General features: G+C 34.7%; 1 protein-coding gene and 1 non-coding gene across 17 annotated transcripts in view; one reads left to right on the forward strand and one right to left on the reverse strand.

Moving 5' to 3' along the window:
• Zfand6 (zinc finger AN1-type containing 6) overlaps nt 1-10,711 on the forward strand; it is a 71,725-nt gene extending 61,014 nt beyond the window's left edge. For 15 of the 16 annotated variants that reach the window (XM_071608549.1, XM_071608546.1, XM_071608558.1 and 12 more), the window contains 2 exons: nt 7,015-7,128; nt 9,779-10,711. In XM_071608549.1, coding sequence (XP_071464650.1) covers nt 7,015-7,128; nt 9,779-9,927 — 263 coding nt within the window. In that variant the 3' untranslated portion in view covers nt 9,928-10,711. Of the gene's footprint in view, nt 1-3,872; nt 3,918-7,014; nt 7,129-9,778 lie in introns of all 16 variants that reach the window. The other variant, XM_071608544.1, reaches the window with a different exon arrangement.
• Nucleotides 3,510-3,582, reverse strand: Trnaa-cgc (transfer RNA alanine (anticodon CGC)). The gene has a single exon. It is a non-coding gene; the product is annotated as a tRNA-Ala (tRNA).
• Nucleotides 10,712-13,223: the final 2,512 nt, after the last annotated feature.

Raw genomic sequence — 13,223 nt, forward strand, 5'->3', positions numbered from 1 at the left:
ATTTGATTGGCTGCCTTATTAAACAGTATGTTTGACTTTGATTTTCCTTTTAGTTCCTCAGATCTTGGGTCATAACTAAAAAGAATGGAATTGGAAGTAGAGTTTCTGTTTTCATATCTTGATAACTTCTCTGAGCCTTGTTTTTTATTATTTTTAAATGAGAGTAATAGCCATGTCCACTGTAATAAGATATTAAAAGTTTATTAAGCAACAAAGGTAAAATGAGCTTTATAGATTGCAAAGGATATTTTAACTTCATATATTATCCAAGTAATTTGGAGTTGTAGGAGACTTAGAATAAGGATTTAAAAGCTTTCCAACTGTAGAATAAAGTAATATTAAGGTGTTAAGCTATAAATCACTGAGGCATTCTAGGAAAACTATTATTAGTTAAGGTCAAAGCATAGGGAAATGCTACACTGAGTAAAGGGTGAACTGGAATTTTCAGGCTCTTCCCAAATCTGAGAATTCCTGATTTCATACAAAGATGACTTGTTAAATCATCAGTTCACAGCAGAGAAGAATAATCCCATTAGACTAATTTAGGAAAGGCTGTATGGATTAAAAATCAGGGATTTCTTCTGATTTTGAAGAATGAGTAAGAATAGCCAAAACAAGTCTTGAAAAAGAAAACCAAAGTTGGAGAACTAACAATTCCCAATTTCAAAATTTAAGGTACAGTAATTGAAACTGTGATACTTGCATGGAGATAGTTATATAGATCATTGGAACAGTATTGAAAGTACAGAAAACACTCAATACAGAAAGTACAGAAATACCCATATTCATGGGCAGTTGAGTTTTCAATAATGGTGCTAAGATCATTCAATGGGAAAAGAATTTTTTTTTCCCAACAAATGATGCTGGAACCACTCATCCACATTCAAAAGAATGAATTAGGACCATATCTCATATACAGAATAACCCAAAACACATCAAAGACTTAAATAAACATAAGAGCTAAAAAAAATAAAAATCCTTAAAACAAATATAAATTTTTGTGACCTTGAATTAGGCAGTGATTTCTTTACAGCACCTAAAACAATAACAACAACAAAAGAAGAGGATACGTTGAGTTATATGTAATCAGTAAAAATAATAAGTATTGTCAAAGTTCTAATATTAATTGGAACACTTATATATTGGTGGGAATGTGAAATGGTACCAATGTTTGTTTTTAATTTTTTTAGTTGTAAATGGATACAATATCTTCTTATGTATTTATTTTTATGTGGTGCTGAGGACTGTACCTAGTGCTTCACACCTGTGAGACAAGCACTTTACCACTGTGCTACAGCCCAAGCCTGTACCAGTGTTTTGGAAAACAATCTAGCAGTTCCTCAAAAAGTTAACTTGAGCAGGCACGGTGGTGCACACCTGTAATCCCCAGTGGCTAGTGAGACTGAAGCAGGAGGATCACGAGTTCAAAGCCAGCCTGAGCAAAAGTGAGTGCTAAGCAACTCAGGGAAACCCAGTCTCTAGATAAAATATAAAATAAGGCTGGAGTTGTGGCTCAGTTGTCAAGTGCCCTTGAGTTCAACCCCTGGAACAAAAAAAAAAAAAAAGAGTAAACTTGAGCTGGGGACATTTCCTGTAATCCCAGGTGCTTGGGAGGCTGAAGCAGGAGGATCATAAGTTGGAGAACAGTCTGGAAAACTTAGGGAGACCCTGATTAGAAAAGGCTGGAGATGTATGTAGCTCAATGGTAGAATGCCCCTGGGTTCAGTCCCCAGTACAGTGGGAGGGAGAAAAAAAAGATAAAATTTACCATATGACCAAGCATTTTCTTTAAATCCCAAGAGAATTGAAAATGTGTCCTGGGCTGGAGGCCAGGGTTCAGTCCTCAACACAAAAGAAGGGGTGTGGGATGGAGGGTGGGGTAAAGAAAAGCAAGAAAGAAAAACATGTCTACACAAATACTTGTACATGAATGCTAATAGTTAGCATTGTTCATAATAACCCAAAAAAATTAGGAAACAACTCAGATGTCCATCAACAAATGATTGGAGAAACAAAATAAACTATGTCCATATACTGGAATATCATTCAGACAAGGAAGAAAATTCTGATTTATGCCACTCATGGATGAATCTTAAAATATTGTGCTAAATAAAAGAAGCCAGCTACTAAAGGCCACATGCTATCTCCTGCCAATTTATATAGAATATGCAGAATAGGCCAATCTGTACATGCAGAAAGATTAGGAGTTGCCAGGAGCTGTGGGAAGTGGGGAGTTAATATGTATGAGGTTTGCTTTAAAGTGATTAAAATGTTAAGGAATTAGGCAGGGATAATGATTTTACAATCTTGTTAATATATAAAAACACTAAATTTTATGTATACTTTAAAGGGTGAATTTTATAGTATGTGAATTATAATACCCACACATACTTATAAGCCAGCAAACAAGAATTTTGCTGAGGAAAAGTATACAGGTAAGAAAACATGAAATTTAGGAAATAGAAAACAACTTGCTAAAGTGGCTGGTGCAAATAGTGTATGTTAGAACTAAAGCTGGAAAGGTGGTTGTAGTCAGAAAATGGAAAATCACTAGTAAAGAGTCATTTTAAAGTTTTTAGGTTTTGTTTTTTGATTTTTAAAATTTTTTTGGTACTGAGGATTGAACTCAGGAGCCTCATGTAGGCTAAGCATGTGCTATACCACTGAACTACAAGATTAATGTACCAGTTTTTATCCCAAATAGCTACTAAGAGAAACTGATCTATTCTGTAGGGTGCTCTGTACAGTATGTTGACCACTAGCTTCATGTAAGCTATTGAGCTTTCTTTCCTTCTTCCCACCCTCCCTGTTTCTGTTCTTCCTTTCTCTTCTCTGTCTTTTTGATACTGGGATTATTACCCCTGACTACTATTGAGCTCATGAAATATATCTGATCAAAATAAGATTTTTAGTGCATAATGTGTTAGTTATACTGTATGATGTGTGCACTGGGTTTTGAAGACTTAATACCCCTAAAATGTAAAATATTTAATTAATACTTTTTTATATGGATTACATTTTGAAATAATAATGTATTTTATCTCTTTCTACTTTTTATTGTGGTTTCTAGAAAATATTAAATGTATAACACTCATTTCTTTTTGATTCTACTTCTAATACAGGCCTATTTTTTTTTCTTGAATATTGAAATTGTTTCATTTCATAAAGAAATTTCAAGTTAGGTGTATCCTACAGTTCACTCAGTCTTTAAATCCTCATTTTACATGAAAGAAAAATGAGGTCTAAAGAGGAGAAATACATTTTATCCCAATGGGTTGCTGTAAAAGTATATTAATTCAAGTATCTATGGAGCTCTTGCTCTGCCTCAGCACTGAGTGTACAGAGATAATCAGAAGTAGTCACAGTCCTCAAAATACCTCTAATTCTGGACCTGGGATGTAGTTCAATGGTAGAACCCTTGCCTTTGCATGATTGAGTTCAATCTCCAGTACTGCAAAATAAAAAACAAAAAGCTTTGTCTGATTTTTTTTTTTTTTTTTTTTTTTTTTTTGTGATGCTGGGGATTGAACCCAGGTCCTTGTGCATGCGAGGCAAGCACTCTACCAACTGAGCTATATCCCAGCCCCTCTCTGATTCTTGAATGAGGAAACTTGTCATGACTCTTTGAGGAAAGGATATGTATATTATAGATAAAGGATACATATTATATTACATAGATATAATATCTACTGCCAAGATAATTATTTACATTAAGATAATGTTTAGGCGTTACCTATTAATACCTTAAGTTCAGCTTTATTTTACAGTGTGTATATGAATATGCCCCATTCAGAAGTAATGTTTAGTTTTATATACTTATTATGTATTTGTATATTTTTTTTCTTTTCTTTTTCTTCCTTTTTTTTTTACAGGACCCAGAGCAGAGGGCCTTGTTCCTCTTGAATGTGATCCTCCATGTGGGTAGTTAAAACTATTTTACCTGCCCATTGCTTTCTGAAATATCTTAACAGTAGTGGCCAGTACAAGTGCCATCCATACATCTTATTTCACAGCCTTTATGCCATCTCATAGCCTCCTTCCATATAGACCTTTGGGACCAGTGGATACAACATAGTCATTTGTCTATTTTAATTATTAATAAATAGTCAGTCTGTTTCCAATTCTCATTTCCAAATGTGAAAACTACCTAGTTCTGAGGAGACTCTCCTTATTTTGGCTTTAGGTTCAATAGGATTATGACCCTGTGACCTTTTGGCCACTGTATATATAGCTCTTATTGATTGAATTATTTCCTTTTACATAACTAGAATTTGATAATATATTCTTTGATCTCAAATGCAAACTGAGGAAACAGGGTAATTTCTGGAAAGCATAGACTTCTACAGAGTACTATATCATCTTGCGCATGTTTGGTGTTTAAATTTGAGCTATCAGTCACTAGTTTCAATAAGCTGGAGTTAACTTTCATCTCATGAAAATATACTTTAACATTTATTGGACCTAACTTTGAGCCCTAGCTTATTCGCTTTTAGATAGCCTACTAATCTTTAACTTTAAAAGTTGTACGTTTTCCTCAGTTGAAAAGAAACCATTTGAGATGGGTTCAATGGCACACACTTATAATCCTAGCTATTTGGGAACCTGAGGCAGGAGGATCACAAATTCAAGGCCAGCCTGGGCAATACAGTAAAACCCCTTCTCAAAAAAAGACAGAAACTATTTGCCTTAAATCTTTAGTGTCAATATTGTGAAATGTCTTTGCTGAGGTATGTAATAATAGCATTTGTATGCATTTCCAAATGCCATTTTTAGTATCAGTAATTAAAACCAGTTTTGTTAAAAATTATAATCTGTGACAATATTACTGCCATTAGAGCATTTTCTCTTAGTTTATTTGAATAATAATTTTTTGGAAAACAAATTCGCTATTATGTCTGTAGATTTCAAAGACAATAAATATAATAGTCTCATTTCTGATTGCAGGTTAGATTATTTTTGAGTTTTCTCTATATACCTGTTCCAGGTTCTCAGGATAAAACAGTAAAACATGACATTCAGTTCTTGCCCTCATAGAACTCACATTCTAGGGATATTTGTTACTGAAAATAAATGGTTTTGCATATTCATATTCTGTTTCAAAAGTAAAATGTTTTTATTACTAGAACTTTTTCAAGTCTAGCTTTAGTGTGTTTAGGTGGAGTAATTATGCTATGGATTTCTTCATTAATGCATATTTACTTATTAATTTGTAGTTTTATGTCATATTTTGTTAAAATATGAGATAGTATGTTAACATAAGCAGGTTAGAAGCCAAGTGCAGTGGTACACGCCTGTAAGCCCAGCAGTTTGGGAGCTGAGGTGGGAGTATCAAGAGTTCAAACCAGCCTCAGCAACAGCGAGGCACTAAGCAACTCAGTGAGACCCTGTCTCAAAATACAAAATAGGGCTGGGGATGTTGCTTAGTGGTCAGGTGCCCCTGAGTTCAATCCTCACTACCAAAAAAAAAAAAAAAAGCAAAAAAGTTGGAATCCATTATAGCAAATGTTTGTGCATCAACATGTAGTTCACTGTAAGAGGTGCTATAGATTCAAATAGGGAGTAAGATTTCATCCTTCTCCTCAAGGGGATTACAGTGAAGCTGGGGAAACAGGACACATAGATACAAAAGATAAGTACCTCGTAATTCAGTTCAACAGATATTTATTTATTGAGTGGTTGGAGGCACTAGAATTCATAAGAAGCTATGTTAAGTCAAATGGGCAATTAGTGTGAAAAGTGATGTGGGAGCACAGGATAGGGTGTTCCATTACAAGGTTGTCAGGGAGGCAGCAGGGTAAGAGTTGATTATGTAAGCTTCAAAAAGAAAGACAAGTTGGAGTTAACCAGCTACAAAGAAGTGGCATGGAAAAAGACATGTCACATTGAGAATTGGTGAGACAAGAATGAAGAAAATCATGAAGGACCCCTGGGCCTTACCCTGACCTTTTATGGGAAACCACCAAAGAATTTTAAACATCAGAGAGGGGTCATTAGATTTTCACTTATGGATGCATTGTGGTAATCATAGTTGAAGAAGAGGGCTTATATAGAGTGTCTAGTATGTGCTAAGGGTATTAAGTGTAATTGTAGTGAAAAGCTGCAAAGAACTGAAATGAGGAAAGGGTATTTGATAGCCTTAAAAAAAAAAAAATAAGAGAACCTAGATTGAATGAAAAACAGTTCGCAGCATATTCCTGGTATACATGGGTTGAGCAGTGGATTCCTAAGAAAGGCTTAATTAGTGGAGGAGGTTGAGTACTTGACTCATGGCAAGTCACTGTTTCAAAACAAGATGTCATGTCTGCAGGGTTTTGTTATAGACTCTGAGTTTGGTGACAGCACTCAGGAGAGCCAGAGTGGTTAGGGGCAGGAGTGGAGCATATTAGTTAGGATTTAGGAACACTAATTTTACCTGAATCTTAATGCATCTGATCTTGGTTTCAGTATTTTAAATGCATTAATTTATTATCTTATTTTAAACATTTTAAAACTTTTTTGCACTAGTTTATCTTTTTCCTAACATTTTAAATGCTTTTATGTGAAACATTCTGAGGACTGTAAACAAACTTAGTGTTTCACAAGATCTCGTTGAACACTATTTTCTTGTTCTTTGAGAAATTCTGACCCCAAACAATATTAAGAAGTCTGCATATAGCCATTTGTTGCATGTCCCCTTAGGATACCCAGGTAGTGTTTATCAAATACATAAATAGAAAAACTTAAAAATAGTTTGAACCAAAAGAAGAAAATCTATAGTTCATCTTCTAGAGTCACTATTAACATGTCAGTTATATATTCTAGATTATTTTCTACATGTGTATGCACATACACATACATTTGTAACCAAAAGGGAGCCATATTTTATAAATATTTTGTAATTTATGACCGTCTTTCCAAGCTAATAAATAAGTTATCTTCTGAATATAGATTGGTGGTATAGTTGAGTGAGGACACAACCCAAATATCAAAATCTTACTGAATAATTAAGTTTTACTACCCTCCTATTTTTGTCAGCTTCAGTATCAGATACAGCACAGCAGCCATCTGAAGAGCAAAGCAAATCTCTTGAAAAACCAAAACAAAAAAAGAACCGCTGTTTCATGTGCAGGAAGAAAGTGGGACTTACCGGTAAGGACCTAAACCAAATGGTTTTTAATTATGTTTTTAAATAATACATGTCTTATTATTACTAACTTCAATTAAGATTATTTCTGTTCCCAGGAGAGTTTCCATTAAATGTACTTCAGCTTATGAATTTTCTTAAAGAAATAAAAATAGCTTTAATTATGCACCTGAAAGTAAAATGAATAGCTTTTCCTTTAAAAATTCATTCCAGCTAAATTTGAGAGTATTAGACAAGTAATTCCAATATGCCAGGGGCTATGAAAAGGCTAACATGTAGTTCTGTCTTCAAGGAGAGGATATTTTAAAGTATGTGGTGAACCATGAAGTGCTTCCTGTATGTAAAATGGGGCTAATCATAAGTTGTGGTGCAGGTTCAGTGAGTTGAGACATGTAAGTAATTAACTTAGTGGGTGCCACACTATGTGTAATCAATATATGTTGGCTACTATAACAACATATCAGTACTGTTGAGAGAGGGAGAATAAAATGTTCCAAACTGTTTAGCAAAGAACATTACATTAAGTTCAGTCAGATTGCCACTGGGAAGTCAGAAGACAGGAGTACTGCAATTAATTTTTATAAAAGGAGTAAAGACCTGGCAAGGAAAGTATCATGAAGATAGGCTGTTGCCCCTGGGTCTGGAACTATGAGTAGGAATTATACGTGATGGGAATAGGAACATTTCAGGCAGAAAGAAATATTTGAACCAAATCCCCAAGAAGCAATATAGAGGCCTGTTCAGGGACTGTGAATTGGGGAACATAACCCATAGTACAGGATCTGTGAAGAAGGGTATTGAATATCGAGACAAGATAGAGCTAAAGATTAAGGTTTCTACTGGGGTTAATTAGAAACTGGTTACAGCTATAAGTACGTTTATTGTTTACCATGGATAGGCATTATGCTGAACACTTTACATGAAATTCTGACTTATGGACCGAGATAAGATATTGAGTAAAAATTATGCTTTAGGAAGATTACTTCTGGCTAAGGAATGGATTAGAGACAATGAAGAAAGATTAGAGTCTGATCAGAGGTGTTTTAAACTGCCTCATACCTTAGCAAATAATGTATTTATTTAAAGACTACAACATAGATAAGAAATTCTAAAATATATTATCAAATAGGATCTTTTAAAATCTTGTCCTCTCTCAGACTTCATGATTACAAAGCTGAGACTTCATAATTTCTTTCTTGTCCAAACTGTCAGTCTAACCTAGTGTTGTTTGCTTCATTTCTCTTTCATTATTTGAAGTTACAGAATGTTTCTGAAGTAAAAAATGTGATGAAAGAAATTAATGTCAAATGTCAGTGTTTAAAATATTGATTCCTATGCTCCATTACAAAAATTCCATCATAACATAAAATCCTAATTTGGGGGAGCAAGACTGTCCACACATGTCAGTCTCTATTTTGATTTCAATTCTTGGGCATTTCCCTAAAAATAAGTGCAATTATTGCATGTTTTCCATATGTTAAGCACCTGATCCATTCCTCATTTAATCCTTACAGTACCTTATTGTTCCAAAATTACAGATGCAGAAACTGAGGCCCAGAGAGGCTAAGTAATTTGCCTACGTTAGTAAGTAGATTGATACTTAGGCAGCCTAACTCTGGATCCCATGCTTTTAATCACTCCACTCTAGTATAGTTCACATCTCCACCTGAGGTTAGCAAAAGAAGGCTATTTTGGATACTGTGTTCTTTGTTAACAGTTCTCTCAGAGATTTTTATTTTATCTTTCTTAATTAAATGTTAAGATTGGTTTCTTGAATAGGCTTATTTTCACATTGCAGTATTTGAGTTTTTAAAAATATTCCACTTTGCTGGGTGTGGTAGCACACACCGATAATCCCAGACTCCCAGAAATTAGGGAGACTGAGGCAAGAGGTTCGAAAGTTCAAGGAAAGCCTCAGCAAAATAGCAAAGCCCTAAGTAAATAGAAGACTCTCTCAAAAACTGAAAAAGGCTGGGCCCAGTGGCAAATGCCTATAATCCCAGCAACCTGGGAAGCTGGAGTAGGAGGATCACTAGTCGGAAGCCAGCATCAGCAATTTAGCAAGGCCCTAAGCAGTTTAGTGAGACCCTGTTTCAAAATATAAAGGGTTGGGCATGTAGTTCAGTGGTAGAGCATCCCTGGGTTCATCCCTAGTACCACAATTTTTTTTGTTTGTTTGTTTTAATAGTTTAAAAGTAAAATTAGGGGCTGGGATTGTAGCTCAGTGGTAGAGCACTTCCCTTCCACATGTGAGGCACTGGGTTTGATCCTCAGCTCCACATAAAAATAAATAAACAAAATAAAGGTCTACAACTAAAAAGATATATTAAAAAAAGTAAAATTAAAAATTTTAACATTTTCAATTTAGAAAACATATTTTGATAAGGAAGTAACACTGATCATGTCACAAGTGAAGAAACTTGAACTCAGAGAAGTGTTTATGATCTGATCCTAGTCCAAACCTATATTTATAGATAGGACCAAGAAGTGAAGCTCTCAGCTAGTGAACTCTGAGAACGTAGTTCGTGAAACCATTTTTGTAGAATGTTTAGATTACTGCCCTAAATACATGATGCTATTTAATATTAATTATGCCAAAGAACTTAATATTTCACCTTCCATCCTGCTCATTTATGTGTATTAATCCATTTTTAGGGTTTGAATGCCGGTGTGGAAATGTTTACTGTGGTGTGCACCGTTACTCAGATGTACACAATTGCTCTTACAATTACAAAGCTGATGCTGCTGAGAAAATCAGAAAAGAAAATCCAGTAGTTGTTGGTGAAAAGATCCAGAAGATTTGAACTCCTGCTGGAATACAAAATCCTTTGACCATCTGCAAACTAAAAATTGACTTGAGGTTTTTTTTTCCTAGTCATTGGGAATGTAGAGCAATGTATCTTGCATAGACCTTTTAATCATGCATGTCATCAGAAGAATAGATTTTTGTTTTTGTTTTGAAAATGACTCTGAACATTTATTTCCATTGCAGTTTCTGTGGCTGAAGAGACTTAAACTTTACAAGTATTATCCTTTTAAGATCATTTTAATTTTAGTTGAGTGCAGAGGGCTTTTATAACAAACGTGGAGAAATTTTGGAGGGCTGTGATTTTTCCAGTATTAAACATGCATGCATTAATCTTGCAGTTTATTTTCTCATTGTGTATGTATATATAGCTTTTCTCTGCAGCACGATTTCTCTTTTGATAATGCCCTATTGGGCACAACTAGTTACCAGTAACTGAATGTATCTTAATCAATATGGCTGCTTCTGTTTTTTCATTAACAAAGGTTATACATATGTTAGCATATAGTTTCTTTGCACCCACTATTTATGTCTGAATCATTTGTCACAGGAGAATATGTGCTGATGAGATTCCAAGTTTGTGTGTTTTTAATTTTTTTTTTTTTTTTTTTTTTTTGCGTGAGGGAAGAAAAAAGCTGTATGCATTTCATTGCTGACTGCAGGTTTCTTTCAGATTACGTTCATTGGTCTGTGTGTATACAATATGAAGAATGATCTGAAGTAATTGTGCTGTATTTATGTTTATCCACCAGTCTTTGATTAAATAAAAAGGAAAACCAGAATGCTCTTTTGTATTACTTTTTCTCTTACTCTTTCTAATAGTTAATTTTGTCTTTTTAATCTTACTGTTTTTCTAAGCGTACTACTATTATTTGTCTCATATAGATTTATGTATGATGATAAATTTTAATTTTTTTTTTTTTTTTTTTTTTTGGTACTGAGGATTGAACCCAGCCAGGGGCACTAAAACCCACTGAGTCACATCCCCAGCCCTTTTTTAATATTTTATTTAGAGACAGGGTCTCACTGAGTTACTTAGGGCCTCCCTAAATTGCTGAGGCTGGCTTTGAACTCACAATCCTCCTGCCTCAGCCTCCTGAGCCACTGAGATTACAAGCATACTCCACCGCACCCGGCTAAAATCTCAGCATTTTTTCAAAGCCAAGAATTACTTTCTGTCACTTAGATGTTAGATTTTCTAACCCTTGTCAGAGTTTTCTGTTCTGCACTCTGTCACAGTGAATTAACATTTAGTATATGCTGTTTTTTGGTAGGATTAGTGAAATGGAAAAAGCACAATTCAAACAACAGGGCAGTTGGAGAATTGTGAGTAGAAGACCCTCAAAAAACAATTTTTTCCTATGGTGGTTTCCATATTTATCTAGCAGCCAACCTTTTTTAAGCATGAAATACTACATTAAAAAAAAAAGTTGAACAGATGAAGATAGTGGTTAACAATACAAATTTCTCAGTTTAAAATTATTTGCTATTTTACTTACATGTTCTATTCACCTACATAAGGATGGTTTAATGTTTAAATCTATAAATTTAAATGATCACATTAACAGAATAAAATGAGAGGAAGCCACTGTGACTGTCTTAATACATTCAAATATAAAGTATTTAATAGAGTTAAACACCCATTCACGATTAACAAAATTTCTTGATAAATCTAGAAGGGAAATTCTCTAATAGTTTCTACATAAAACCAACCAAAGAAAAACCACTCAGGGGCTGGAACTGTGGCTCAGTGGTAGAGTGCTCACCTAGCACATGCGAGACGCTGGGTTCAATCCTTAGCACCACATAAAAATAAAAAATAAAATAAAACAAAGGTATTGTGTCCAACTACAACTAAAAAAAAAGAAAAACCTCTCAGAACCAAAAAGAGAAAAGTCGTTTCCTTTTAAAGTCAAAAACGGACTGTAGGTGTAGCTAAAGCATTTGCTAACATGCTTGAGGCCCTGGGTTCTATCCCCAGTACTGGGAGAAAATTATATTTTTCTTTCAGAAACAAATGAAGGCTTCCCCTCTCGTGGCTTATATTTAATTTTGTGTTGGAGAGCCCAACCAATGGAACAAGACAAATAGTCAAAAGAAGAAAGGAAGCACCCATCATTTGCCTGTTACATGATTCTGGTGTGTTTTTGTTTTTGTAGTACTGGGGATTGACCCTATGAACACTGCCACTGAGCTGCTCCTCAGTCCTTATTAATTTATTGGTTGGTTAGTTGGTTGATTGATTTAAATTTTGAGACAGGGTCTCTCTAAGTTGCCCAGGCTGGCCTTGAATTTGGCAATCCTCCAGCCTCAGTCTCCTGCGTAGCAGGGATTGCAGGTGTGTGCTGCTGCACCCAACTACATAATTGTTTTTATAGAAAATACAAATCTGGAAATAAATTACTAGAAATAATACTGTCTAGTTATCTAAATATAACATTAATTTTTAAAGAAATATTTTTTAGTTATATGTGGACACAATATCTTTCCTTTTTATGTGGTGCTGAGGATCACGCATGGTAGGCAAGCTCTCTACCTCTGAGCCACAAGCCCAGCCCAAATACAACATTCATTTTTAGAAGTCACTTGGATTTCTTTATACTTATTAGAAAAACAGAAGATACCATTTACTAATAGCATCAGTGTAGTACCAATTACCTTGGACATTGACAATATATGCTGATCTAAATGATTCTAAAACATTGAGATAAATAAAATCTCAATAAATCCACATGTTCATGGATAGAAAGGCAATAAAAAGATGTCAGTCATTCCAAACACACCCATAAACTCAAAGCAATTCCCATTAAAATCCAACCAAAGTTTAAGATTTTGGGGGGGAAAGTACACTGGGGATTTAACCCAAGGACACTTTACAACTGAGCTATATCCCTAGTCCTTTTTCATTTTGAAATAGGGTCTTGCTAAATTGCTGAGGCTGGCTTCAGACTTACCATCCTCTATCCTCTAACTCCTGGGTCACTGGGATTACAGGTATTCTCAATTGTGCCTAGCCCCACCAGATTGTATCATGAAACTTATTTAAGTGATTCTAAAGTAAGGTAAAAGAATAAATTGGGGGATGGGGCTCATTGGTAGAGCACTCGCCTGGCACACATGAGGCACTGGGTTTGATCCTCAGCACCACATAAAAATAAAAGGAATTGTGTCCACCCACAACTAAAAAAATACATATTTTTTTTAAAAAAGTACAATAGACCTAAAAAACAAAAAAAAGAATAAATGGTTAGGGTATTTCAAAAAAGCAGTGAGGTTAGGACTTGGCCTGCCAAA

The sequence above is a fragment of the Marmota flaviventris genome, chromosome 2 (genome assembly GCF_047511675.1).
Source record: "Marmota flaviventris isolate mMarFla1 chromosome 2, mMarFla1.hap1, whole genome shotgun sequence".
NCBI lineage: Eukaryota > Metazoa > Chordata > Mammalia > Rodentia > Sciuridae > Marmota > Marmota flaviventris.